Source organism: Dipodomys merriami, unplaced genomic scaffold (genome assembly GCF_024711535.1).
Source record: "Dipodomys merriami isolate MVZ:Mamm:240054 unplaced genomic scaffold, mDipMer1.0.p SCAF_409, whole genome shotgun sequence".
Classification (NCBI taxonomy): Eukaryota; Metazoa; Chordata; class Mammalia; order Rodentia; family Heteromyidae; genus Dipodomys; species Dipodomys merriami.
In genome coordinates, this window is record NW_027205704.1 from 635,429 (window position 1) to 659,882 (window position 24,454).

At 52.8% G+C, this 24,454-nt stretch overlaps 3 protein-coding genes across 9 annotated transcripts; 1 reads left to right on the forward strand and 2 right to left on the reverse strand.

Moving 5' to 3' along the window:
* Positions 1-316: 316 nt before the first annotated feature.
* On the reverse strand, positions 317-4,341 carry LOC138806844 (uridine diphosphate glucose pyrophosphatase NUDT22). 4 transcript variants are annotated; one of them, XM_069992252.1, is made up of 6 exons: positions 4,318-4,341; positions 3,512-4,009; positions 2,907-3,005; positions 1,658-1,755; positions 1,424-1,517; positions 317-482 (listed from the first exon to the last, which is right to left on the reverse strand). In XM_069992252.1, exons 2-6 carry the CDS (start codon positions 3,989-3,991, stop codon positions 381-383), a joined length of 873 nt encoding a protein of 290 aa, XP_069848353.1. In that variant the 5' UTR covers positions 3,992-4,009; positions 4,318-4,341; the 3' UTR covers positions 317-380. The 4 variants fall into 4 exon arrangements, with proteins under 4 accessions (XP_069848353.1, XP_069848351.1, XP_069848350.1 ...); XM_069992250.1 differs by having other exon boundaries at positions 4,274-4,327; XM_069992249.1 differs by lacking the exon at positions 4,318-4,341 and adding an exon at positions 4,218-4,299.
* A 122-nt stretch (positions 4,342-4,463) lies between these two features.
* LOC138806848 (tRNA 2'-phosphotransferase 1-like) lies at positions 4,464-7,110 on the forward strand. 3 transcript variants are annotated; one of them, XM_069992259.1, is made up of 8 exons: positions 4,464-4,654; positions 4,767-4,852; positions 5,027-5,108; positions 6,005-6,174; positions 6,263-6,437; positions 6,629-6,685; positions 6,772-6,894; positions 7,021-7,110. In XM_069992259.1, exons 2-8 carry the CDS (start codon positions 4,775-4,777, stop codon positions 7,098-7,100), a joined length of 765 nt encoding a protein of 254 aa, XP_069848360.1. In that variant the 5' UTR covers positions 4,464-4,654; positions 4,767-4,774; the 3' UTR covers positions 7,101-7,110. The 3 variants fall into 3 exon arrangements, with proteins under 3 accessions (XP_069848360.1, XP_069848359.1, XP_069848361.1); XM_069992258.1 differs by having other exon boundaries at positions 4,464-4,602; XM_069992260.1 differs by having other exon boundaries at positions 4,464-4,602; positions 6,784-6,894.
* Positions 7,101-23,755, reverse strand: LOC138806846 (fermitin family homolog 3). 2 transcript variants are annotated; one of them, XM_069992257.1, is made up of 15 exons: positions 23,649-23,755; positions 23,065-23,232; positions 20,332-20,565; positions 19,986-20,105; positions 19,736-19,904; positions 19,509-19,611; positions 10,981-11,088; positions 10,715-10,849; positions 10,589-10,638; positions 10,377-10,501; positions 10,179-10,285; positions 9,854-10,090; positions 9,510-9,634; positions 7,864-8,005; positions 7,101-7,738 (listed from the first exon to the last, which is right to left on the reverse strand). In XM_069992257.1, the coding sequence occupies exons 2-15, from the start codon at positions 23,222-23,224 to the stop codon at positions 7,559-7,561; spliced, it is 1,995 nt and encodes a 664-aa protein (XP_069848358.1). In that variant the 5' UTR covers positions 23,225-23,232; positions 23,649-23,755; the 3' UTR covers positions 7,101-7,558. The 2 variants fall into 2 exon arrangements, with proteins under 2 accessions (XP_069848358.1, XP_069848357.1); XM_069992256.1 differs by having other exon boundaries at positions 23,065-23,235.
* Between the last annotated feature and the right edge of the window lie 699 nt (positions 23,756-24,454).

The window sequence follows — 24,454 nt, forward strand, 5'->3', positions numbered from 1 at the left end:
CCCGTGGGGCGGGACGATGCGGACCGGCGGGAGGGCCGGCGGGCGAGCTGCGGGCGGGAAGGAGCGTGACTCTCAGCAGAACCTTCGGCCGCGCAGCCTCCCGGAGTCGTGCAGACGGGATTGTTGCTCTGCTCAGCTGGCAAGGCACGTTTCCCAGAGCTTTCTGGAATCTCATTAGAGTTTGGCATAGGAGGCGCGGCTCCAGCTCTAGCTCGCAGAGGGGAAATCCGAGCCTGGGCTGGTTCTGATCCCCCCCACACACACACCACTTTCCCTCTTGTCTCCACCCAGAGCCCAACAGCAGATACCAACGGGATTCAAGAATAAAGCGCTTTATTGTCCTCAGACTTTTGGTGACAGGCCTAAGGTCCTTGGGCGAGTCAAGTAGGACTTCCTCGGACCTGGTTGTAGAGGAGGATGGCGCCTTTGGCTGAGGGGCAGAGCTCAGTCCACAGCTCGGTCTCCTGCAATCGCTGCATCCTCTGCAGGAAGACAGTGAGACCCACACCTCCATCCCTGACACCTACTAGGGCTGTGCCCAGAATTTCTCTGTACTGGTCTATCCCTATTTCTGTACGGGAGTCTGTTAAGGGGACTGAACTAAGCACAGCGCCTGTGGCTCCTGACTGTAATCCTAGCTATTCAGGAGGCAATCTGAGGATCGAGGTTCAAAGCCAGCCAGGGCAGACAAATCCTAGACAATCTTTTTTTTTTTTTTTTGTCGGTCCTGGGGCTTGAACTCTGGGCCTGGGCGCTGTCCCTCAGCTCTTCAGCTCAAGGCGAGTGCTCTACCACTTGAGCTACAGCGCCACTTCCGGTTTTCTGGTGGTTTATTGGAGATAGGAGTCTCATGAACTTTCCTGCCCGGGCTGGCTTTGAACCGCGATCCTCAGATCTCAGCCTCCTGAGTAGCTAGGATTACAGGCGTGAGCCACCAGCGCCCGGCGACAATCTTTTTTTTTTGCCGGTCATGGTGCCTGAACTCTGGACTGGGCGCTGTCCCTCAGCTCTTCAGCTCAAGGCTAGCGCTCTACCACTTGAGCCACAGCGTCACTTCTGGCTTTTTCTGCTTATGTGGTGCTGAGGAATCGAACCCAGGGCTTCATGCATGCAAAAGCAAGCACTCTACCACTGAGCCACCTTCCCAACCCCTCCTAGAGAATCTTATCTCCGATTAGCCACTTAAAAGCCAGAAGTGGAAGTGTGACTCAAATGGTAGAACACTAGAACTAGCTTTGAGAGACAAAGCTAAAGGGCAGCGTCCAGGCTCTGAGTTCAGCCCCAGTTTGAGCCTATGTCTGTGACTCTGGAGGAAATCCGTGCCTGGAAGTCCTGTTTCCTCTAACTGTTCCCTCCTCACCACATGTCTCACCAGACTTCCTTGAAGACCTCAACCTTGGCGTCCCAGTTTGCTCCCCAGTACCTGCATCTCCACAAAGATGATTCCTGCAGACTCATGCGCCTCAGGTCCTCCACTCAGGTAGTAGCTCCTCACCTCTTCAGAAGTGAGGCTGCACCTGAACAAGAATATGAGGGTGGCCAGGGGAGTGTTCAACCCTGCAAAATCCTTATGGAATCCCAGCTGCCTCAGCCCTGTCCCTCATCACCCCCACCTCCTAAGCTCTCCAGGATCCTGTGTACCCCAGAGCCTACTCACTGGACATAGAATTCAGCACTGGCCCGGCCGGCGCTGGTCTCATTTCTGGCAATGCCCAAGAGAAGGGGCTGGCTCAGGGTGAGCAGTGGCAGGTTCACCTGGGGCAAGGTTCACAGGGGATTCCACCTGTCAGTGTCCACTGACCACACAATTGCCCTCCTCAATGGAGAACAACCTGTTACACTTTATAGCATTGTGACATTTTTCAGTTTAAGTACCAGTATCACAGAATGTCATATCTTAGGAATGTCCATTTTACAGATGGGAAACCAGAGCAAAGAGACTAACTTGTCCAGGGAAATCTCTTCACCCAAGGGAAGTTGAGTTAGTAACTAAGTCCCTTATTTATTCTTCCTTCAACAATCTTAGGAAAGGGAACATATTTATCTTTATTTCCACTATCGAGAGGAGAACCCACAACTAGGCACTGGTGACTCATGCCTATAATCCTAGCTACTCAGGAGGCTGCGATCTGAGGATTCAGGTTTGAATCAGGCCAGGGAGGAAAGTCTAAGAAACTTTTTGTTTTCTTTGTCAATCATGAGGCTTGAACTGAGGGCCTGGGCACTGCCCTGAGCTCCTTTGCTCAAAAGTAGTGCTCGCCACTTTGAGCCAAGTGCCACTTCCAGTTTTCTGGTGGTTAACTGGAGAAAGGTCTCATGGACTTTCCTGCCCAGGCTGGCTTTGAATCGCAATTCTCAGACCTCAACCTCCTGAGTAGCTAGGATTACAGGCTTGAGCCTGGCTATGTGAGACTCATCTCCAATTAACCACCAAAAAACCAGAAGTGGAGGTATGGCTTAAGTGGTAATTGGCCTTGAGTGAAAAATGGTAAGGGATAGCAACCAGGCCTTGAGTTCAAGCCATATTACTGGCACGTGTACACACACACACACACATACACACACACACACATACCAGGAACCAGAGGTCCAGGGAGGTAAGTGTTAGAATTCCACTTTGAGTATGCCCAGCTCCAAAACCAAGTTCTTCCCTTGGTGCCACCCATACTCTGCAGATCCTCTCACTAGTTTAAGGCCTGTAGAATTCTTTTTTTTTTTTTAACTGTTCTTTTTGTTTGTTTTGGTCTTTTCTTTTTTGGTACTGAGGATCAAACCCAGGACGTTGAACTTGCTAGGCAAGTGTTTTGCCACTGAGCTACATCCCAGCCCAAGGCCTGTGGAATTCTAGCAAGTTCTACCCTCTCCTTTCATGCCCACCATGCTACACCAGCCTCCCCTCAACTCACCTCATCACAGATCTCCTGCAGCACACTGGAGAAGAGCTCACGTACCACCAGCTCCCCAGGAAGGGTCTTGTGCTGGGGGGCATCACCAGGGCACAGGACCTGGGAGAAGTCAGGCTCAACCTCTGCCTTCTGCCTCCTCACCCTCTCTTCTTTCCTTTTGCTGGCCCTGAAGGGCCTGGGGTAAGGGTCTTGTGACCCTTTAACCCAGACCATTCTTTATAAGGTGGCAAGCAGTAGTTTGGCAGGATAGAGCATTGACTTCCTGTCCTCTCCCATCCCCACTATTTCCCAGCTTCCCATAGGTCTGTTGTAGGTTGGGCATGTAGCTAGGTCTACCAGATGGCATTGAGGGCCCTGTCACGGCCTGGCAGTTGTGACAGTCCTGGGCCACTCTCAGCTCGGCTTGTACGTGCTCCTGGGACAAGCTCTCCAGAAGGGCACTGCGGCACGGGACACTGCAGAGCTGTCCTGGGCAGACTTTACAGAGAAGCACTAGGCTTATTTTCCTTTCAGGGTTGTGCCCTCCAGAGCTGGGAGGGCTTAGAGGCCCAGTTCCTCACAGGTGTGTAGGACTTTGTGCTTTTGTACCCATCCTGGCATCTCACCTGAGGCTCAGGATGCCCACCAGGCACATCCACCAGCCCTGGAGCTTCGGCCACCTGCCCAGAGCGGCGCAGGAAGACCAAAAAGTCATCAGTTGTGGCCAGAGCAGCACCCACCCCCAGTGGGTCTGCCAGATAGGCTTGTTTATCACCCCAGTCAGCAGCTCCTTGCTGTCGCAGCCAGGAGGCTGAACTGGCCCAATTGGTGCCCAGGAAGTCTCGGTAGGAAGTAAGACCCAGGCGCAGGAGTAGCTGTGGTCCTGGTGAGTCAGTGGGTGCCAGCGTGGCGGAGTGAAGACGGAACTTGGGGGCATCGAAGAGCCAGGGTTGGGACTGTAGCCGGGTTTCCCAGATGGCAGTGATGGTTTTGTCATCTCCTGGCAGGAAGCGACGGTCATAGGCTGGGCTCAGCTCCACCTCTACTTGCTCCTGGGGCAGCCCCCCAGGAGGGCAAAGCAGCATCAGGGATACCTCAGGGTCCATGATGTAGACGGAGCAGATCTAGGAAGGACACAGACGGACTGTCACCCCAGGAAACGCATCGCTACCCCCCTGGATCCCGCAGCTGGTCCCTTCAGCCGCAGACCTGAGGGGACTGAAATCCCAGCCCTTCTGAACCTCCAGGACCACCCTTTGGGCAGTTAGTGTCCTATCATTCCCCAGAGCCCCGAGCCCGACTGAGGTGCACGGGACTCGGGGACCTCCCTACCACACAGGGGCCCTGGGACCCCCAAAGGCTGTGCGCCCCTGGCCCAGGAATCCTGCCTTCAACCCGGAACGTGCAAGGTCCCCGGAAGCTGCAGCCTCACCCGCCCTCGGCGCCCTTAGGCTCCGCCCCTTCCCTAAACGGAAGTGCACGCCCCATTCTCCCGCGGCTTCTCATTGGCTGGTGGAGGCGAGCCGCTCAGGTTCCGGCACGAGTCCCCGCCCACCGCGGCGGCTGGTCTGAGTTCCTGCCCCGCCGGTCCTGTCCCGGGGTGCCCGCGTGCACGCCGGCCGCGCCTCCCGGGGCCGGCTCCCCAGCACCGCCGCGGCCCGGAGCGCGGGGCCAGGCTCCCAGGGCCTCGTGATCTCCAGGGCGACGGTGACCTTGGGCAAGTGACGCCAGCTGGGCTTTAGTTTCTTCTCTGCACCGGGGGCTGGAGGGTAGGAAGCAGATTAAATAAACCGCACTTGGCTTGTCCTCAGCTTTGTATCTTTCTGGGGCCATGGGAGGGGCCTTTAAAGCAGTCTCCCCACAAGTCACTACTCCCCACAGGTCTTGCTATGATGAGCGCCTCTGGAGGAAAGAGACAGGAAGCAGCAGGGCCCAGGGGTAGACGGGCTTCCAGACCCAGGGAACAGGTGCGCCTCCCTTCACTCTCAGCCCAGTGTGGGGGGGACAAGGGAAGGGACCCTGAGCTCTGGCTTCCTGGTGGCTGAGGGAGACCAGTGGGTCATACTGGTCCTGGAGACCACAGGGTAGGTAGCAGGGCAGGGTCCCTGTGGAAACCCTAGTCATCTGCTGGGCTCTTTCAGAACCGAGATGTGCAACTGTCCAAGGCTCTGTCCTACGTCCTGCGCCATGGAGCCTTGAAGCTGGGGCTTCCCATGGGGGCTGGTAAGTCGTCTGTGTCCCTTCCACCATGGCTCCCTACACTGTCTAGGAGGAAGGCCCCAAGAGTACAGCAGGGATAGGCCCAAAGCCTCATATCATGTCCACTGGGATAAGAACTCCTATTTGGCCCAGGCCTAGTGATATCCCTTCCAGCTGGGGAGAAGGGTGTGGAAAGCAACTGGTATTGAGTGTTCACTCTAGGCCAGGTACTAAGTCCTTTATCTGTGGGTTTTTTATTGTTTTTTTGTTTTTGGGGTGTGTGTGTGTGTGTGCTGGTAGTGGGACTTGAACTCGGGACCTTCTATTTTTCCTTAGCTTTTTTGCTCAAGGCTGATGTTCTACCACCTGAGCTATAGCCCCACTTCTTGCTTTTTGGCAGTGAAATGGAGATAAGAAACTTTTTTTTTTTTTTTTGTTCCAGTCGTGGGGGCCTGAACTCTGGGCCTGGGTGCTGTCCCTCAGCTCTTCAGCTCAAGGCTAGCGCTCTACCACTTGAGCCATAGCGCCACTTCCGGCTTTTTTCTTTTTGCTTATGTGGTGCTGAGGAATCAAACCCAGGGTCTCTGGCATGCAAGGCAAGCGCTCTACCACTGAGCCACCTTCCCAGCCCTGTGATAAAAACCTCTTAAGATTTGTCTGCCCAGGCTAGTTTCAAATCAGGATCCTCAGATCTCAGCCTCCTGCATAGCTAGGATTATAGGCATGGGCTGTCAGTACCTGGCTAAGTCTTTTGTCTGTGTGACTCTTTACATTCAATGCCTCTTTTCATGTTCATTAAAGAAACAGAGACCCAGAAAGGCTCTAAAGGCCTTTGGGATTTCTGGGCCCAACCTTGGTTTGAGCCAAGGCTCAAGTAAGGCTCTGAAGCAAGGCTGCTCCTGAGCACCCTGTGCCCACAGATGGCTTTGTGCCCCTGGACCACCTCCTGCAGCTGCCTCAGTTCCATAGCTTCTCAGCTGAGGACATAAAGCGTGTGGTGGAGACCAATGGGAAGCAGCGATTTGCCTTGCAGCAGGGAGATCCCAGCCTTGGCCTCCTCATCCGGGCCAATCAGGGTCACTCTCTGCAGGTGGGTGCCAAGAGAACAGATGGAGAGCCAGGTGGGACCCAGTCTGCCATGGGGTTCTCACGGCTGCTCATATGACCATTGGTTACAGGTACCTGAGTTGGAGCTGATGCCCCTGGAAACACCTCAGGCACTGCCCCTGATGCTAGTCCATGGTACATTCTGGAAGCACTGGCCATCTATCTTGCTCAAGGGCTTGTCATGTCAAGGAAGGACACACATCCACTTGGCCTCAGGACTGCCTGGTGATCCTGGTGTCATCAGTGGTCAGTATCCTCTTCACCCACCTAGTCTCACCCCTCTTCCCTCTCAGCCGCCCTCCAAGTGTCACAGCATCACTTGTGCAAGGCCACCTCTGCTTTGCAGGGGCATCATCCCCTTCATCCCAGGGCCCCATTCTGTCCAGGTGTGCTGACTGTGGTCTCCAGGCCTTAGCTCCAGTTGTCCCTGCCTGCAGGCTTGCGCCCCAACTGTGAAGTGGCTGTGCTCATCAATGGACCTCTGGCCCTGGCAGGTGAGTGTGGACACAGCAGGGACCAACCTACATCTTTTTTCAGTTTGGGGGTGGTCGGGGAGATGGGACCTGAGTCACATCTCTAGCTCTGTCTGCAGATGGAATCCCCTTCTTCCGCTCTGCCAATGGAGTGATCCTGAGCCCAGGGAATGCCGATGGCTTCCTGCTCCCCAAGTACTTCAAGGAGGCCCTGCAGCTGCGCCCCACCCGTGAGAACTGCCCCTGCCCCACTGTCCTCCCCCCATCTGCCCGAAGCCTGTGCCCTTCTGCTCTCAGCCTTTCCTCCAGCCCCAGCCCCAGCTCTACTCATCTCCATTCTCTTGTCTCTATCCCAGGAAAGCGTCTCTCCTTGGTCAATGATAAGGAGACAGAATATCAGAGTGGCCCTAGCACAGCCCCTGAGGAAGAAAGATGATCCAACAATAAAATATTTATTATTAAAAAAAAAAAGAAATCTAGAACTGGGGCATGGCTCAAGTGGTAGAGAACTTGCCTAGCAAGCACAAGACCCTGGGTTCTATCCAAGTACTGTCAAACCAACCAAGCTAAAAAAAGTCACAAGAGAAAAAAACGAGTTTGAAACTGAGACTCCTCATCCTGTAGCTACTCCTGTGCTCAGGGGTACAGAGAGATGGTGGGTGCAGGCCTTGGCCTCTAGAGAGGGAAGACAAGGGAAGAAGGGCTCTGTATCCTTCCTAGCTAGGAGCTTGCAGCAGAGTGGGGCCTGGCCAGGGCTCTGGTCTGCCAGTGACCGCAGCTGAAGGTGCCCAGCTTGGCACATGCCCGGGGGTGGGGGGCAGTGCAGCCCACTAGGTGTGGGCTCTGGAATGGCCACGAAAGGTTGTGAGCACGTCAGGGGCAAGTCGGCTGTCCTTATAAGGCCTCATGGCCCCCAGTGAGCTGCAGGAAGAGATCCTCATCCAGCTCCTCCCCACGGGCTCGCTCCCGGGTGGACAGGAAAATGTAGCCCCCGATGTATTCATGCACAATGCGGCAGCTGGCAGACACACAGCTGAAGGCCACGTTGATGTGCTCGTCAAACTCGATGGCCACCTGCAGGTAGACGGTCAGAGGGCTGGTGGGCAGGTGAGATTAGGGAGCAGCCCTGCCCTGCCCTGGTAGAGCCTGGCTGGCCAGCTGTCCTGTCTGTCCCGTCGATCCCCTCCCCCAGGGCCTACCTGCCGGATGTCCCAGTTAACATTCCACTGGCGCATGTTACTGAAGCGCCAGGTCTTCACCACGTCGCCCATGGCCAAGTCGATTCGGATCAGTCTGTTGTTAGCAATGCCAAGGATCTCGTCTTTCCTACTGCCCTTGAACCTGATCCCAGGAGGGATAGTGTGAGTGAGGCTGCCAAGCTGTGTGGCCCCCAGGAAGCACCCCGACAGCACACACAGCACAGGAAGCACCCAGACAATATGCACAGCACTCCAGAACCAACTACGGCGAGGGAGATAGATCCTGTGCCTGCCCCAGCTCTGCCACACTCCCCAGCTGTGCCAACCTAAGCAGGTCAGTTCCCTCATCTAGAAAGAATCGTGGGTAGGGTGGTACATGCCTGTAATTCCAGTTACTTAGGAGGTTTTTACAGGGAGCCCAGGCAAAAAGGAAGGGCGACCCTGACTCAGAGGCAAAATATTGCCCCGTGCTCCGCCTGTCATCCTAGCTACACAGGAGACAGATTTGAGGGCTGAGGTTCAAAACCATTCTGTGCAGGAAATGAGACTCATCACTCATTTACCACCAGAAAACCAGAAGTGGCGCTGTGGCTCAAATGGTGAGGGCTAACCTTGAGTTCAAGTCCCATGATCAACAACAACCACAAAAAAAAAAAAAAAAAAAAAATTAGCTGGGCACTGGTGTCTCATACCTATAATCCTAGCCATAGGTTGAGACCTGGAGCATCACAGTTTGAAGTCTGATTCAAGCCAGCAAAAAGCTTGATTTGAGCCATGGCTCAAGTGGTACAGTACCGGCTGAGAAAGAACACAAGGCTATGAGTTCAAACTCTGGTGCAAGAAAAAAAAGAGGGGGAAGGATAGAGGCATGACACATGGTGAAATGTTTGCCTATCTAGAGGCGTGTGTGTGTGTGTGTGTGTGTGTGTGTGTGTGTGTGTGTGTGTATGTGTGTGTGTGTATATGTGTGTGTGTGTGTGTGTGTGTGTGTGTGTTTATATTTTTGCCAGTTCTAGGACTTGAACTCAGGGCTTGGGTGCTGTTTCTGAGCTTTTGTGCCCAAAGCTAGTGCTTTGTCACTTTGTGCCATAATTCCATTTCCAGTTTTTTGGTGGCTAATTGGAGATAAGAGTCTCACAGACTTTCTTGCCCAGGCTGGCTTTACACTGTAATCCCTAAATCTTAGCCTCCTGAGTGTCTAGCATTACAGGTGTGTGCCCAGCTGAAGCCTATGTTCCAACACCAGTACTGCCAAAACCCACACAAAGTATTATATGGGTATTTCGGTGTCTCACAAGTCATCCATGTCTTTAGTAATTGTGTGGTTTTTGTCATCGTCATCTTTGCCTCTCTCCTGTCGTGGGGATGAATAATGACGTGGCCTCCTTACGCCAGCTCCGTACCACAGGGCAGCTGACTGAGGCCCAGACAAGGAAGGCAGATTGGGCCAGCAATGGCTTTCCTGCTTTGTCTCTTATATTAGTTATTGGGTGCAGAATTGGGAGGGGGGGTTGTGTGCCTCAGTGTTCCCACTAACAGGGAAGTGGAAAGGATGAGGATCCTGTCTAGGATCCACTGTTAGGAAGCAAGCGTAAAGCAGCAGGCAGACAGACCGGTGGCAAGGCAGGGCTGGGCTGCCCTCATACCTGACCATGACATAGGAGATGCCAAAGTCGGGCAGCGACTGCCAGGCCTGGATGAAACGCAGCTGGGCCTCGCTCAGTGACAGCTGGGCCACATTCTGATGGGCTTCCAGGATCCGTGGAGTCAGCTGCAGGGCCATATTGGTGAGGGGCTGGTGGTGGCTCTCCAACCCCATCCTCAGAAAGTCAGGGCACTGAGCCCCAGGAAGGGCAGTGCCCACCGTCCTCCCAGGGAGGTTTCGGGGGCACAGTAGAAGGGAAAAGAGAGCATGTGCTTTCCTAAGGAAGGCCCTGTGGAGATCTGGGGTCAAAGCTGTGGTTACTCCCACCCACATCCCCTCTGGCACCTGCTTGGCCTTGAACTTGCGCTGGAATCGGGGGGCAACGAGACCATGAGGGTTGAGGCTCTCAGCGGAGGCATCGGAGCCCTGGGGTTGGCTGCCGGATCCCCCGCCGCCGCCGGCCCGCTGCAGGTTGAGGAAGGCCAGTATGGCCTGCACCTCGCTGGCGTAGCTGCTGTCCGCCATGGTGCGGCCCTTGGCAGCCAGGCGGCAGGCAGCCATCCAGTGGGCATACTGCTGCTCCTGTAGCGGGAGACCCGAGTGAGGCTTGGAACCAGCCCTGGGGCCAGGCGCAGGCCCCGCCCCTTGGCCCCGCCCTCCCCAGCCTCACATCCTGGCACCGCAGGTAGATCTCGCTCATGCCCTCCGGTGAGGGCACCAGGAGTTTGATGCAGAACTTCTGGCCAGAGACGTTGACCTCGGGGACCACCTCACAGCCTGCAGGGAGAAGGGGGTGGTGGTCTACACAAGATGGGGAGGGCCGGCCCCACCAGATGTCCTTTGTCCCCAGGTTGTCCAGGCCTCTCACCCTTGAGGTTGAGCTGCTGAATGGGGTCCCCCGGAGCCTCTTCCTGACTCTTGTAGTACGAAAGCGTGGTCTCCTTGAACACCACCCAGTGCTGCCGGTAGCCCTTTAGAGTCAACTTCCGGGGCCTGATGGGGGAGGGGGTGGGGAGTAGGAGGTTTGGGGACTGTCTTTGTCCCTCCCTCCCGCACCATCCACACGAGTCCCAAACCCACCGGAAGATTCGGAGATAGTCTTTGAGTTCTGGGATGGTGGTGAGACTGTCCTGGGGGGAGGAGTGGAATCAAAGAGTGCCCCATGTTGAGCCCCCCGCTGAACCTCAGACAGGAGTGTCTCCTCACCAGCACGTCTGTGGGGGCCGAGCCCTCCAGCTTCACCTCCAGGTTGCTCAGGGCTGCATCCAGGTCATCCAAGCCCTGGTCAGGGCTGGCGGGCTCCCCCATAGCCCCGCTCTGGGACAGCTTGTTGATGTGGTACTGGGGGGTGCATGGTCAGGAGAGGCTGAGTACACCCATCCAGCCCCTAATGGTGCCCCAGCCTGGGCTTTGCCTCCCCCCACCCAGGGCTCTTCCTGCCAGAGTCCCGCTGTCCTGGGATGCCAGGGCACCTGCAGGGCTGCAAACACCATCATCTCCTCCTCCGTGCAGTCGATCTCCTCCAGCAGCAGGTCCCAGCGAGCTTGCTCGTACAGCTGCGTCAGCCGCACCGGGTCTGTCTGCAACAACCAGGGGGTGGCGGGGGCCAGGCTGGTCAGATCATCTGGTCTGGACACCCAGGCTGTGGCCCCACCCCACCCAGCTACCAGTCCTCCCAGCAGGCACCAGTGTTTTCTCCTCTGTTGTGCATTGCTCACTATGCATGCTACAGCTTAGCAGGAAATGGCTTCCCTGGGGCAGCTCGCCAGCCCTCACCCAAGGGACTATAAGCTACAAGAAGGATGCAATCAGGAAAGGCTTCTCTGAGGAGGTAGCTTGTTAAGCAGCACCCTAGGGGGGATAAGGGGCCACTAGAGGGAAGGAAGGTAGAAGAGGAATCTAGGGAGAAGGAACAGAGAAGGTAAAGGCAAAAAGGGGTCCCAGTTACCCAGAGAAGTATGTCCTATGTCTCACCCAAAATAAAGACACTTAAAAAAAAAAAAAAAAGGATGGGGGGGGGAGACAGGTGCAGGGGGAACTGGGAATGTAGTTTAGTGGTAGAGTGCTTGCCTAGCATGCATGAAGCCCTGGGTTTGATTCATTCCTCAGTACTACATAAACAGAAAAAGCCAGAAGTGGTGCTGTGGCTCAAGTGGTACTGCGCTAGCCTCAAGCAGAAGCTCAAAGGACAGTGCCCAGGCCCTGAGTTCAAGCCCCAGGACTGGCAAAAAAAAAAAAAAAAAGTCTAGGTGCTGATGGCTCACATCTGTAATCCTAGCTATTCAGGAGGCAGAGATCTGAGGATTACAGTTCAAAGCCAGCCTAGGCAGGAACGTCTGTGAGAAGCTGGGCGCCGGTGGCTCACGCCTGTAATCCTAGCTACTCAGGAGGCTGAGCTCTGAGAATCAAGGTTCAAAGCCAGACCAGGCAGGAAACTCTGTGAAACTTTTTTTTTTTGAGTCCGGTTGTAGGGCCTGAACTCTGGGCCTGGGTGCTGTCCCTCAGCTCTTCAGCTCAAGGCTAGCACTCTACCACTGGAGCCACAGTGCCGCTTCCAGCTTTTTTTTTTTTTTTTCTTTCTGCTTATGTGGTGCTGAGGAATTGAACCCAGGGCCTCATGCATGCAAGGCAAGTGCTCTACCACTGAGCCACCTTCCCCGCCCCCTCCGTGAAACTCTTTTTTTTTTTTTTTTTTTTTTTTGTTGGTTGGTCATGGGGCTTGAACTCTGGGCCTGAGTGCTGTCCCTCAGCTCTTCAGCTCAAGGCGAGCACTCTACCACTTGAGCTACAGCGCCACTTCCAGTTTTCTGGTGGTTTATTGGAGATAGGAGTCTCACAGTCTTTCCTGCCCGGGCTGGCTTTGAACCGTGATCCTCAGATCTCAGCCTCCTGAGTAGCTAGGATTACAGGCGTGAGCCACCAGCGCCCGGCTCCGTGAAACTCTTATGTCCAGTAAACCACCAGAAAACTGGAAGTGGCTCTATAGCTCAAGTGGTAGTGTGCTAGCCTTGAGCTGCAGAGCTGAGGGACAGTGCCCAGGCCCAGAGTTCAAGCCCCACAACTGACAAAAAAAAAAGAAGCTGGGCACCAGTGGCTCACACCTGTAATCCTAGCTACTCAGGAAGCTGACATCTAAGGAGCACAGTTCAAAGCCAGACCAGGCAGGAAACTCTGTGAAACTCTTATCTCCAATAAAACACTAGAAAACCGGAAGTGGTGCTGTGGCTCAAGCAGTAGAGCACTCGCCTTGAGCTGAATAGCACAGGGACTGCGCCCAGGCCCAGAATTCAAGCACAACCGACAAAAAAAAAAAAAGTCTGTGAGATTCTTATCTCCAATGAACCACCAGAAAACCGGAAGTGGTGCTGTGGCTCAAGTGGTAGAATGCTAGCCCTGGGCTGAAGAGCTCACAGACAGTGCCCAGGCCCAGAGTTCAAGCCCCACAACCAAAAAAAAAAAAAAAAAAAAAGGACAACTTCAAGACCACAGCAGCAGGTAGGACTCAAATGAGCCAGGACAGCAGAAGGCAAGTACAGGAAGAACCCAGATCAGCAAGAACTCAGATTGGATGAAAGGCAGCCATTCCATTTGCATGGCCGAGCCCAAAGGAAATCTCCAGTTTGAATCTTCTGAATGAGAGGCCTGGGTGGGCTGAAGTGAGGGCTGGAGAAAGTCTGCAAAAGGATCAGGTCCAGAATTGGCACATTTTAGCAAGGCTGCTGGCCTAAACCATAGAGCCCTAGACAGGGTATAAAAAAAGCTTGGAGGAGCCAGGCACAGATATCTGATACCTGTGATCCTAAGTGCTCAGGAGGCTGAGACCAGAAGATCATAGTTTGAAGCCAGTGTGGGCAGGAAAGTCCAAGAGACGCTTATTTCCAATCAACCACAAAAAAGCCAGAAATAGAGGTATGGCTCAAGTAGTAGAGCCCTAGCTTTGAGCTGAAAAAGTTCAGAGACAGCACCCAGACCCTGAGTTCACGCCTCAGCACAAGCACCAAAAAAAAAAAAAAGAGGATATCAAAATGACTAAGAGGCAGTGAAAAAGGGTGGACGGTGTTAGTCACTGGGGAAATGTAAATTACAACCAGAGGAAAAGCTGACTGCTGGATTGGTGTGGGAGGGCAAAGAGATAGACACTAACCAACTTTCTGAAGCAGCGAAATGTTCAAACATGGATATAATGATTGCACAGTGGCGCACATTTACTAAGAATAACCAAACTGAACATTTACAGCATAGGATGTGAGTTAAACGTCAAGGAATCTCTTCAAGCAAACAGCTAGGCCTGGTAGTAAACCACTATGATCTCAGCACTTGGGTAGCTGAGTCAGGAGGGTCATGAGATTGAGCTAGCCTAGGCCATATAGTGATACTCTGTGTTAAAGAATCAAAACTGGGGCTGGGAAGGTGGCTCAGTGGTAGAGTGCTTGCCTTGCATGCCTGAGGCCCTGGGTTCCATTCCTCAGCACCACATAAGCAAAAAAAAAAAAAAAAAAAAAAGAAAGAAAGAATCAAAACTGTTATGGAGCTGGGCACACCGGCTCACACCTATAATCTTAGCTACTCAGGAGGCTGAGATCTGAGGACCATGGTTCAAAGCCAACCCAGGCAGCAAAGTCCATGAGACTCTGATCTCCAACTAATCACTAAAAAGCTAGAAGTGGAGCTGTGACTCAAGTGTAAGGTCCTGAGGTCAAGCCACAGTAGTGGCAGAAAACCAAACCCAAACCCAAAGAGAAGTACATTCATATCATCATCCAGACTCCTTATCTATGCATCCCCAATCTGAGGACTGAGCCAGCCATAGATTAAAGAAAAAAAAAACTATGCCAGCTCTGAGTATGAGCAGACATTTTTTCTTGTCATTGTTTCCTAAATAACAGAGTATAAGAACTATCTTCAAGCCAGGCGCCAGTGGCTCACACCTGTAATCCTAGCTACTCAGAAGGCTGAGATTTGAGGATCACGGTTCAAAGCCAGCCCGGGCAGGAAAAGTCTATGAGATTCTTATCTCCAGTACACCACCAGAAAACCGGAAGTGGTGCCATGGCTCAAGTGGTAGCGCTCTTGCCTTGAGCTGAAGAGCTGAGGGAAAGCCCTCAGGTCCAGAGTTCAAGCCCCACGACCGACAAAACAACAACAACAACAAAGAATTATCTTCATAGTTTGAACATTGGACTGGGTGTTCTAAGAAATTCAGAGATGGTTTAAAGTACAAGGGACAGAAACTTCCAGGCAGAACCTCCAAAAAAAAAAAAAAAAGAAAAACTTCCAGGCAGGGGAGATCAGAACTGGCTGATGGTGTCAGACCCCATTTTACTTTAGGGGTGTCTGCAACTCCCCAACTCCAAGACCCCCCCAAGAAAAGTTTCATATCCCCCCCAAATTCTTTTTTAACAAATATTAGGAAAGGACATGTCAGTTATATGCAAATATCACACCTTTAGTACCTTTAAATTTTATGTTTTTGTGGTACTGGGGACTGAACACAGGGTCTCATACATGCTGGAAGGGACTGATCCCACCCCCTAAGCTACAGCCCCCCAATCTTTTTTTGTGTGTGTGTGTTGATTCTGGGGCTTGAACTCAGCATCTGGGCACGGTCCTGAGTTTTTTTTTGCTCAAGGCTAGTGCTCTAGCACTTGAGCCACAGCACCACTTCTAATTCTTTGGAAGTTCATTGGAGATAAAAGTCTCATGGAGGGCTGGGAAGGTGGCTCAGTGGTAGAGTGCTTGCTTTGCATGCATGAGGCCCTGGGTTTGATTCCTTAGTACCACATAAGCAAAAAAAAAGTCTCATGGACTTTCCTGACCAGAATGGCTTTGAACCTTGATCCTCAGATCTCAGCCTCCTGAGTAGCTAGGATTACAGATGTACCACACCAGCTTGTGGCCATCCCCAGTCCTTTGGACGGGGCCTTGGTAGGTTGCCCAGGCTGGCCTCAACTTGTGATCCTCTTGTAACAGTATCTCTCTCCATGAGTGCCCCGATCATTTTTGTACTAAATTTGTATTAAAGGTTTTTTTATGTGTGCCAGTACCTCGGCTTGAATTCAGGGCCGCACCTCATGCTTGCTTGGTTTGCTACATTAGCTGGCATTCTACCACTTGATGGCACCTCCAGCTCTACTTTTCACTAGTTAATTGGTACTGCATTCTCAAGGATTTTTCTGACTGGCTGACTTTGAACCTTGATCTTCTAGACCTCAGCTTCCCGAGTAGCAAGGATTACAAGTATGAGCTACTCAGTGCTCAGTTATAAATTTAAGAGCTTTAAAAGGAACACTCAGAAAGCAAGCACTCTCAGAACTTAAAAACAAATAAAGAAGCCAGTTGCTGGTGGCTCATGCCTGTAATCTTAGCTACTCAGGAGGCTGAGATCTGAGGATTGTGGTTCAAAGCCAACCTGGGCAGGAAAATCCGTAAGATCTTTTTTTTTTTTTTTTTTTTTGGTCAGTCATGGGGCCTGAACTCTGGGCCTGGGCGCTGTCCCTCAGCTCTTCAGCTCAAGGCTAACGCTCTACCACTTGAGCCATAGCACTACTTCCGGCTTTTTTCTGCTTATGTGGTGCTGAGGAATTGAACCCAGGGCCTCAGGCATGCAAGGCAAGCACTCTACCACTGAGCCACCTTCCCAGACCAGTCCGTGAGATCTTATCTCCAATAAACCACCAGAAAACCCAAAGTAGCGCTGTGGCTCAAGTGGTAGAGCATTGGCCTTGAACTGAATTGCTGAGGGACAGTACCTAGGCCCAGAGTTCAACCCTAACCAACAACAAAAACAAAACAAAAACGAAAACCACTACCAACAACAAGGAATAAACTACAATTGATGAGAAGAAAAGTTCAAAAAGTATTATAGAAGATAAATTTCAAAAAACCCAAAAACTCCCAAGGCCCAGCGCCAGTGGCTCACACCTGTAATCCTTAGCTGCTGAGATCTGAGGATGGCTGTTCAAAGCCAGCCCAGGCAGAACATCCATGAGACTCTTATCTCCAATTAACCACCAGAAAACTGGAAGTGGCACTGTGGCTCAAGTGGTAGAGCGCTAGCCTTGAGCAAAAGAGCTCAGGGACAGCGCACAAGCCATGAGTTCAAGCTCCATGACTGAAAGTAGAATAAAAACACAAAGAGCTGCCAGGCATTGGTGAATCATGCCTGTAATCTTAGCTACTCAGAAGCCTGAGATCTGAGGATCATCGTTCAAAGCCAGCCTGGGCAGAAAACTCGCTCTTATTTCCAATAAAGCATCAATAAAGCTGAAAGTAGAGCTGTGACTCAAGTGGTAAAGCATTAACCTTGAGGAAAAAAAAGAAAAAAGAAAAAGCTCAGGGATAATGCTCAGGCCTCAAGTTCCAGCACAAAGAAAACAAAACAAAACAAAAAACTCACAAAGCTGAAAAATAAGAAACAAAAGACTCTTACTTCCAATAAACCACAATAAAACCGGAAGTGGTACTGTGGCTGAAGTGGTAGAGCACTTGCCTTGAGCTGAAGAGCTCAGGGACAGCACCCAGGCGTAGAGTTCAAGCCCCACAACAGGCCAGAAAAAAAAAAAAAAATGGACTAAGATGTAAAGGGAAAGTGATTGCCACTGGGTGTGGAATGTCTTTTGTCATGATAAAAAATGTCCTCAAGTTTGGTGGTGATAGTTACACAGTTCTGGGAACATTTCAAAAATGGCTGGGTGCTGGCTCATGACTATAATCCCAGCTCTTCAGGAGGCTGAGATCTGAGGATCATGGTTCAAAGCTAGCCCAGGCAGGAGAATCCATGACACTCTCATCTCCAATTAACCACCCAAAAAACTGGAAGTTGGAGCTGTGGCTCAAGTGGTAGAATGCCAGCCTTGAGCACAAAAGTGCAGGGACAGCACCAAAGACTCTGAGCTCAAGCCCGAGGACTAGCACTAAATAAATATATAAATATATACATGAAGAAATAAAAATCATAAAAGAAAGAAAAGCCAACCTATAGTATATTGCAAAATGATTGGAATAGTATAAAGTTCCAAAGACATAAAAACAACTCATGAAGCCGGGCGCTGGTGGCTCACACCTGTAATCCTAGCTATTCAGGAGGCTGAGATCTGAGGATCGCGGTTCAAAGCCAGCCCGGGCAGGAGAGACTGTGAGACTCCTATCTCCAATAAACCACCAGAAAACCGGAAGTGGCGCTGTAGCTCAAGTGGTAGAGCGCTCACCTTGAGCTGAAGAGCTGAGGGACAGCGCCCAGGCCCAGAGTTCAAGCCCCACGACCGACCAAAAAAAAACAACAACAACTTATGAGCTGTACGCTGTACGCTGGTGTCTCACATCTATAATCCTAAGTACTCAGGAAGCTAAGATCCGAAGATTGCAGTTGGAAGCCAGCCAGAGCAGGAAAGTCCATGAGACTCTTCTCCAATTAATCAGCAAAAAAAAAAAAAAAACAGAAACGCCCAGGCCCAGAGTTCAAGCCTCACAACCGACCAAAAATTAAAAAAAAAAAAAACAAAAACAGAAAATGAAGCTGTATATCTATCAAGAAGCAGAGCATGCCAGGTGCCAGCGGCTCATACCTGTAATCCTTGCTACTTGGGATGGTGAGTTGGAGGCCTGTTAGTCCCCTGTGATTAGAGCTAAGGAAGAAATTTCTGAGCAGAAGGTTATATAGTGGGAGATGCCAAGAGCCTAAGGTGGTGTTTAAATGCATAAAACGCAAGATTCAAGATTACCAGGAGGAAGACAAGAGATAGGGAAAGCCCAGAGAGCAGCCTAGAGCTCTCCAATCAGCAGCTGAGTTCTAGCTGCTGTGTGTGATACATACATGTATCACATACACACACACACACACACACACACACACACACACACACACACACACACACACACACAAGAGAACTGGGTGGAAAGGGACAATGGGACAGAAAGCATTGAAGCCAGGGTCACCTCAGAGGCTGGTGGATGGGGACAGAAGACACCTGGGCAGCTTTGGCAGGCGGAGTTGAAGAACACCTACGGAAAGCTTCCAGCAGTGCAAGTGCCCGGCAGACAGCCATGTCTAGATGTTTTACAGAGATCTGGGGCCACAGGAGGAACGAGAGGCTGGGGCAGTGAAGGAGACAGATGCACAGAGCTTACCATTGTTACTGGTGGCAGTGGATGGCAGACAGACAGACAGACAGGGTCCCCTGGGGCCACCCTAAAAGCCCCTTCCTCACTATCACTGCCTCTCAGGTCCAGTTGCTGTCCCTCCAGGGAGCCTTCCTGGGCCACAGGCTTCCTTTCCCCCAGAGCCTCAGACTCCAGGGTTTTTGGTCAAATAAACCTTTGCTTTATTTATTTATTTATTTATTTAATTATTTATTTGCCAGTCATGGAGCTTGAACTCAGGGCCTGGTCACTGTCTGTGAGCTGCTTTTGCTCAAGGTGAGCGCTCTACCACAGTGCCACTTCTGGCTTTTTCTGTATACGTGGTGCTGAGGAATCGAACCCAGGGCTTCATGCATGCTAGGCAAGCACTCTACCACTAAGCCACATTCCCAGCCCTAAACCTTTGCTCTTTATAAATCACTTGGTCCCAGGTATTTTGTTACAGCAACTCAAAATAGACTAAGATGTAAATGGAAAGTGATTGCTACTGGGTGTGTGTGGGGGGGTCTTTTCTTGTGATAAAAATGTTATAGCCGGGCGCCGGTGGCTCATGCCTGTAATCCTAGCTACTCAGGAGGCTGAGATCTGAGGATCATGGTTCAAAGTCAGCCCGGGCAGGAAAGTACGTGAGACGCCTATCTCCAATAAAAACTACTAGAAAACTGGAACTGGCGCTGTGGCTCAAGTGGCAGAGCGCTTGCCTAGAGCTGAAGAGCTGAGGGACAGCGTCCAGGCCCAGAGTTCAAGCCCCACAACCAACCAAAAAAAAAAAAAAAAAAAAAGTTCTAAAGTTTGGTGGTCATAGTGTTCCTCAGGTAGCTCCAGAGGCCCCTCTCCCCCTCCCTCCCCCCCCCCTGCCTACCTTGGGGTCCAGGTCAAAGAAGCTGTAGTACTTGAAGCGCAGCCAGAGCGTGTCCCCCGCCTTGATGTTCTGCTGCATGAGGCAGCGCGAGGAGTCCAGCCATCTAAACCATGCATAGGCAGGTGTGAGCGTTGGGGGCCATGAGGGAGGCGGGGACTGCGCACACAGGTAGGGCCTGGAAGCCTGGGGGTAGGGAATACAGAGAGAGCCAGCGATGCACCGCACACCTGCTATGGAGCTGCGTCTTGTCAGCCAGGGAGCCAGGCCGGGGCAGGCGCTGCAGCAGGAGCGGGTCTGGTGGCGGCTGTGGCCGGCTCAGCATGCGGTAGCAGGCCTCCGTCTGCTCGCTGTCCGAGAAGTGAGCTGGCATTCCCCTATACAAAGCAGGTGCCATGCCTGCAGGCAGGTAGGGAGAAGTCAGGTCTGTCCCCAGCCTGGGGCTCCATCCTAGCCCTAGCTTGGCCCAGTTATGCTCACCCCCAGCCAGGACGACCTTGGTCAAGTCATAGATCTCTTCCTCTGGCTCCTTCTCCTTCTTCTTCTTCTCCTTCTTCTCAGGAGCCCGCAGCAGAGACAGCTCCTCAGGGTGCCGGATGCCTGAGGGCAGTGGGGCCCCAGTACTCCCTGAGATCCTGCCCTGCGAGTGATCTCCCATGTCACCCCTCAACACCTCAGGGGTAGGTTCATAGCCTTGCCCATTTGGGCAAAGGTGAGAAACAGGACAGGTGACAATAAGGACAGGTGACCGGCTGGGCCTGGCAAGGGTGGGGACTTGAGCCTAGCAGAGGATGGTTGGTGGGTTGAAGCCCATCCAGCTACTCACTGAGCAGGCGGCAGATGGCAGCCACAGACTGGAAGAGGGGCTTGGAGAAGCTGGCGCACAGGCGCAATGCACAGCGGTTGGGCAGCCGCAGGATGACCGGCCTGTGCTGTGGCCCAAAGAAGAGGCGAGCGTCAGCCAGGATTCCGTATTTGTCCAGTGTCCAGTGGGTCTGTAGCAGCCATCGTCTCTTCTGCTCCCACCAAATGGCATGATCAGACCAGTCCTGCTTTCGATCTGGGGGAGAGAAAGAAATGGGGGTACACATCAGCCTTGGGGGTGGGGGGGCTCCTCTTTCTACCCAGACAGCACATCCCAGGATCATGAGACAATACAATGGCTCTTTGCTACCTGAACCTTGCTGGTTCTTCTGGGCTCAATCTTTACATCACTCCCCAGAGGTGCCCCCTAACCCAGAATCTGGGTGACCCAATCTTGAAGGCCCTATCTTTTTTTTTTTTAATTGTGAAAATACTGTACAGAGGAGTTACAATTACATACAATTACATGGGCAAGATAATGAGTACATTTCTTTTTTTTTTTTTTTTTTGGTCGGTCGTGGGGCTTGAACTCTGGGCCTGGGCGCTGTCCCTAAGCTCTTCAGCTCAAGACAAGCGCTCTACCACTTGAGCTACAGTGCCACTTCCGGTTTTCTGGTGGTTTATTGGAGATAGGAGTCTCACGGTCTTTCCTGCCCGGGCTGGCTTTGAACCGCGATCCTCAGATCTCAGCCTCCTGAGTAGCTAGGATTACAGGCGTGAGCCACCAGCGCCCAGCTTAATGAGTACATTTCTTATCAAGCAGCATTGTTGCCTCCTCCTTTGTTTCCCCTTCCTATCCCTTCCTATCCCCCCCCACCCTCTTCCCCCCTGAAGGCCCTATCTTGGCCCTTCACCCACTGGGGCTGGGGCTGCCTTTGTACAGCACCTGCTATGTCCTCCAGGGCTGATGCTCTCTCTTGAGGCAGACTATGTCTGTATCTTCTCAGAGCTTGGGATTTGCCCAGCAAGGAGCAGCAAGCACTCTAAACATTGACTACTTTCTAGCTGGGTGACCTTGAGCAAGATGCTTTGCCTCTTTGAGCCTCAGATTGTGTGTGTATGTGAGTGGGGGGGGTACTAGGTTTTGAACTCAGGGCCTGGGCACTGTCCCTTACCATTTTTGCTCAAGCCTGGCATTCTACCTCTTGAACCACAGCTCCATTTCTGGCTCTTTTTTTTTTTTTTTTGCTAGTTAAGAGTCTCACAGACTTTCCTGTGCAGGTGCTTTGAACTACAATCCTCAGACCTCAGTTTCCTAAGTAGCTAGGATTACAGGCATGAGCCACTGGTGTCCAGCTAGGACTTGTCTTCTTTTTTTCTTTTTTTTGTCAGTTGTGGGGCCTGAACTCTGGGACTGGGCACTGTCCCTTAGCTCTTCAGCTCAAGGTGAGCGCTCTACCGCTTTAGCCACAGCACCACTTCCAGCCTTTTCTGTTTATGTAGTGCTGGGGAATCGAACCCAGGGCCTCATGCATGCAAGGCAAGCACTCTGCCACTGAGCCACCTTCCCAGCCCTAGGGCTTGTCTGAAGTGGCAGTTTCCTTGGCCTCACTATCCAAGGAGCTGTCCCTGTTTGAGTGCCAGCACTCAGTGGTAGCCCTGGTTAGACACTTGCTCAGTCACACTCTAGGTGCTAGAAACCGAACTGGCTGAACCCCAACATCTAATGGTCTTAAGAGCGACTAGGAGTGTGGGGAGACTGTTCCCACTGCACTGCGGGACCTCAAGCTGCATAGACCTGCTGGGAGGGGCATCCCAGTGATGGAGCAGGGGAGGCTGACTCCATGTCCAAGATTTGCAGTAACCACGTGCAGCGCCCTGGGACCAATCAGTCCTTAAACTCGAGTCCTGGCTTAGCCCAGGTCTCACGGGGGCTCTGACACCGGCTCTGTCTGACACACTCTGCTCCCACTTCTCCTTTCACAGCCTCTTCAGGCCACTAGGCCTCCGCCGTGTGACCAGGGACGTATCTTAGGGACAGGGCTAGCCAGTTAGACTCCATTGCTCCTGGGCTTTAGCCATGGTAGGCTGGCCACATCTAGGAAGTCTGTCCCCCATGTGTAGCCTAGGACCCAAGCTCCTGACCAAATTCTTTGGGACTGGCTTCTACACCCCGCCCCCCCCAAGGCCCGCACCCTCTTATCAAGTTATGCCTGCCATCCTCCCAGGAAGTGGCAGCCCCCACTGTGGCAGGAAAGGACAATGAGAAGCCCCCCTATCGCTGGTCTCCCATATCTCCACCAGTGACACCACAGGCAGCCCTGGTGCTGTAACTTCCTGTGGGGGCAGGGCCTGCCTACCCCAGGCCCGTCACCAGCCTGTGGGCCTTTGCCTAGGAGGAAGTGTGGGAGCAAGCCTCAGTCCCCTAGGCCTCCCCAGGCTTCGCCCCTGGTCTCAGGAGCCTGACCTGGGCCTTGGCCCTGGCAAGCCGTCCTCTGCTGCCTGTATAAGTGGGTGCACGGAGGAGCGAGTTCTGGCTGCTCTTTGGGGAACCAGAAGTAGAACCTCTGGAGTGGGAGGAAGGGAGGCAGGGAAATGGGAGGGAGGAGAACTTGAGGAAATGTCTTTTTTGGAACCAAATGATTAAGCCGATGACTGAGTCACTGTGACACAGCGCGGTCAGCTGAGCAGCAGCTTGGCCCGGAAGTGCTATTGGTACCCGTTAGTCCCAGTGCCATGTGCAGTACAGACTCACTGATCTCTTCCACGATCTTCAGCAACACCCCTCCAATGTGCGATTCTCCCGTGACCCGGAGGGTCACTGACTGGGCCTCGGGGTCCTCCTCGCCCACGAATACCCGTAGCTCCCAGGATGAGTCAATGTAGTCCCCGGAGGCTGTCTTCATGCCCGCCATGGCTGCTTCTGCTGGAGGGAGGGGGCGGGCAGTGCTGCAGCCTGATCGCTTCCCAGGTTTAAGGGGGAGCCCCACGGTGCTGGGGCACATGGCTGGCAGAGAGCAAGCCCATGGGCAAGGCGGCACTGCGGTAATCTGAGCCAACCACAGACCCTTGCTGTTGGGGTGCTGTGAAGGCCTCCTTGGAGACCATGTTGTCTAGGTTGCACCCACCTGCTCCATGCCAAAGCTCAGCCTAACCCCCGGACTGTACCCGACCAGAAGCTTGGTGCAGACCACCCACCCTACCAGGGTGAACTTAGTTCCTCAACACTGAGGCCTACAGAAGCTGGTAGGAAGAATGGCTCCCTCCTGTGGAGAGGCAGGTTGGGCAGGGGCTGCAGGCAGCCCAGGGGAAATGGGTCCAGGGTCTGGTTGAGCTTACCTTGCCTGCAATGGACAGGGGCTGCAGGTGGTGCTGGAGGCCCACCAGCCCTGGCCCGGCTGCACACCTGCACCCAGAAGACTGGGTTCCTCTGCTCAGAGCTTCCCTTATTGTACAGGGCAGGGCTGGCCCCACCCCGGGGTGGGCTGGCGCTGGGTGTAGGAAGTACTGCCAGCAGAGGCTCTGGGGGGGCCCCTCCTGCCTTGGCCCCAGTGCTCAGGAAGCGAGGGACCCAGCAGCACAAAGATGTGTCCAATTTGAATTAGAGGCACTCCAATGTTAGGGACTGATTGCCTCCATAGGAGGCATCTCTGAGCTCCAGCAACTCAGGACCTCCAGTCAGACATGCTCAAGCCCCAGCTGTCCTATTGACCAAAGACACTGCCCTACCCCCACCCAGGGAAACAAGTTAACTGTTAGGGTGAGTTTGGGTGTGTGCCAGTACTGGGGTTTGGATGCTTTTTTCTGTGTGTGTGTGTATGCCGGTCTTAGGGCTTGAACTCAAGGCCTGGGCACTTTCCTTGGGCCTTTTTTTTTTTAAACAAAGTTTAAAAATTTTTTATTTTTACTCAGTTGTGGGGCATGAACTCTGGGCCTGGGGGCTGTCCCTGGGCTCTTCAGCTCAAGGCTAGTGCTCTACCACTTGAGCCACAGCGCCACTTCCAGCTTTTTCTGCTAGGTAGTGCTGGGGAAGCAAACCCTCCTTCCCAGCCTATCCCTGGGCTTTTTTGCTCAATTCTAGTGCTCTGTAACTTCAGTCACGGCTCTACTTTTTCTTTTGATAGTTAATTGGAGATGAGTCTTAA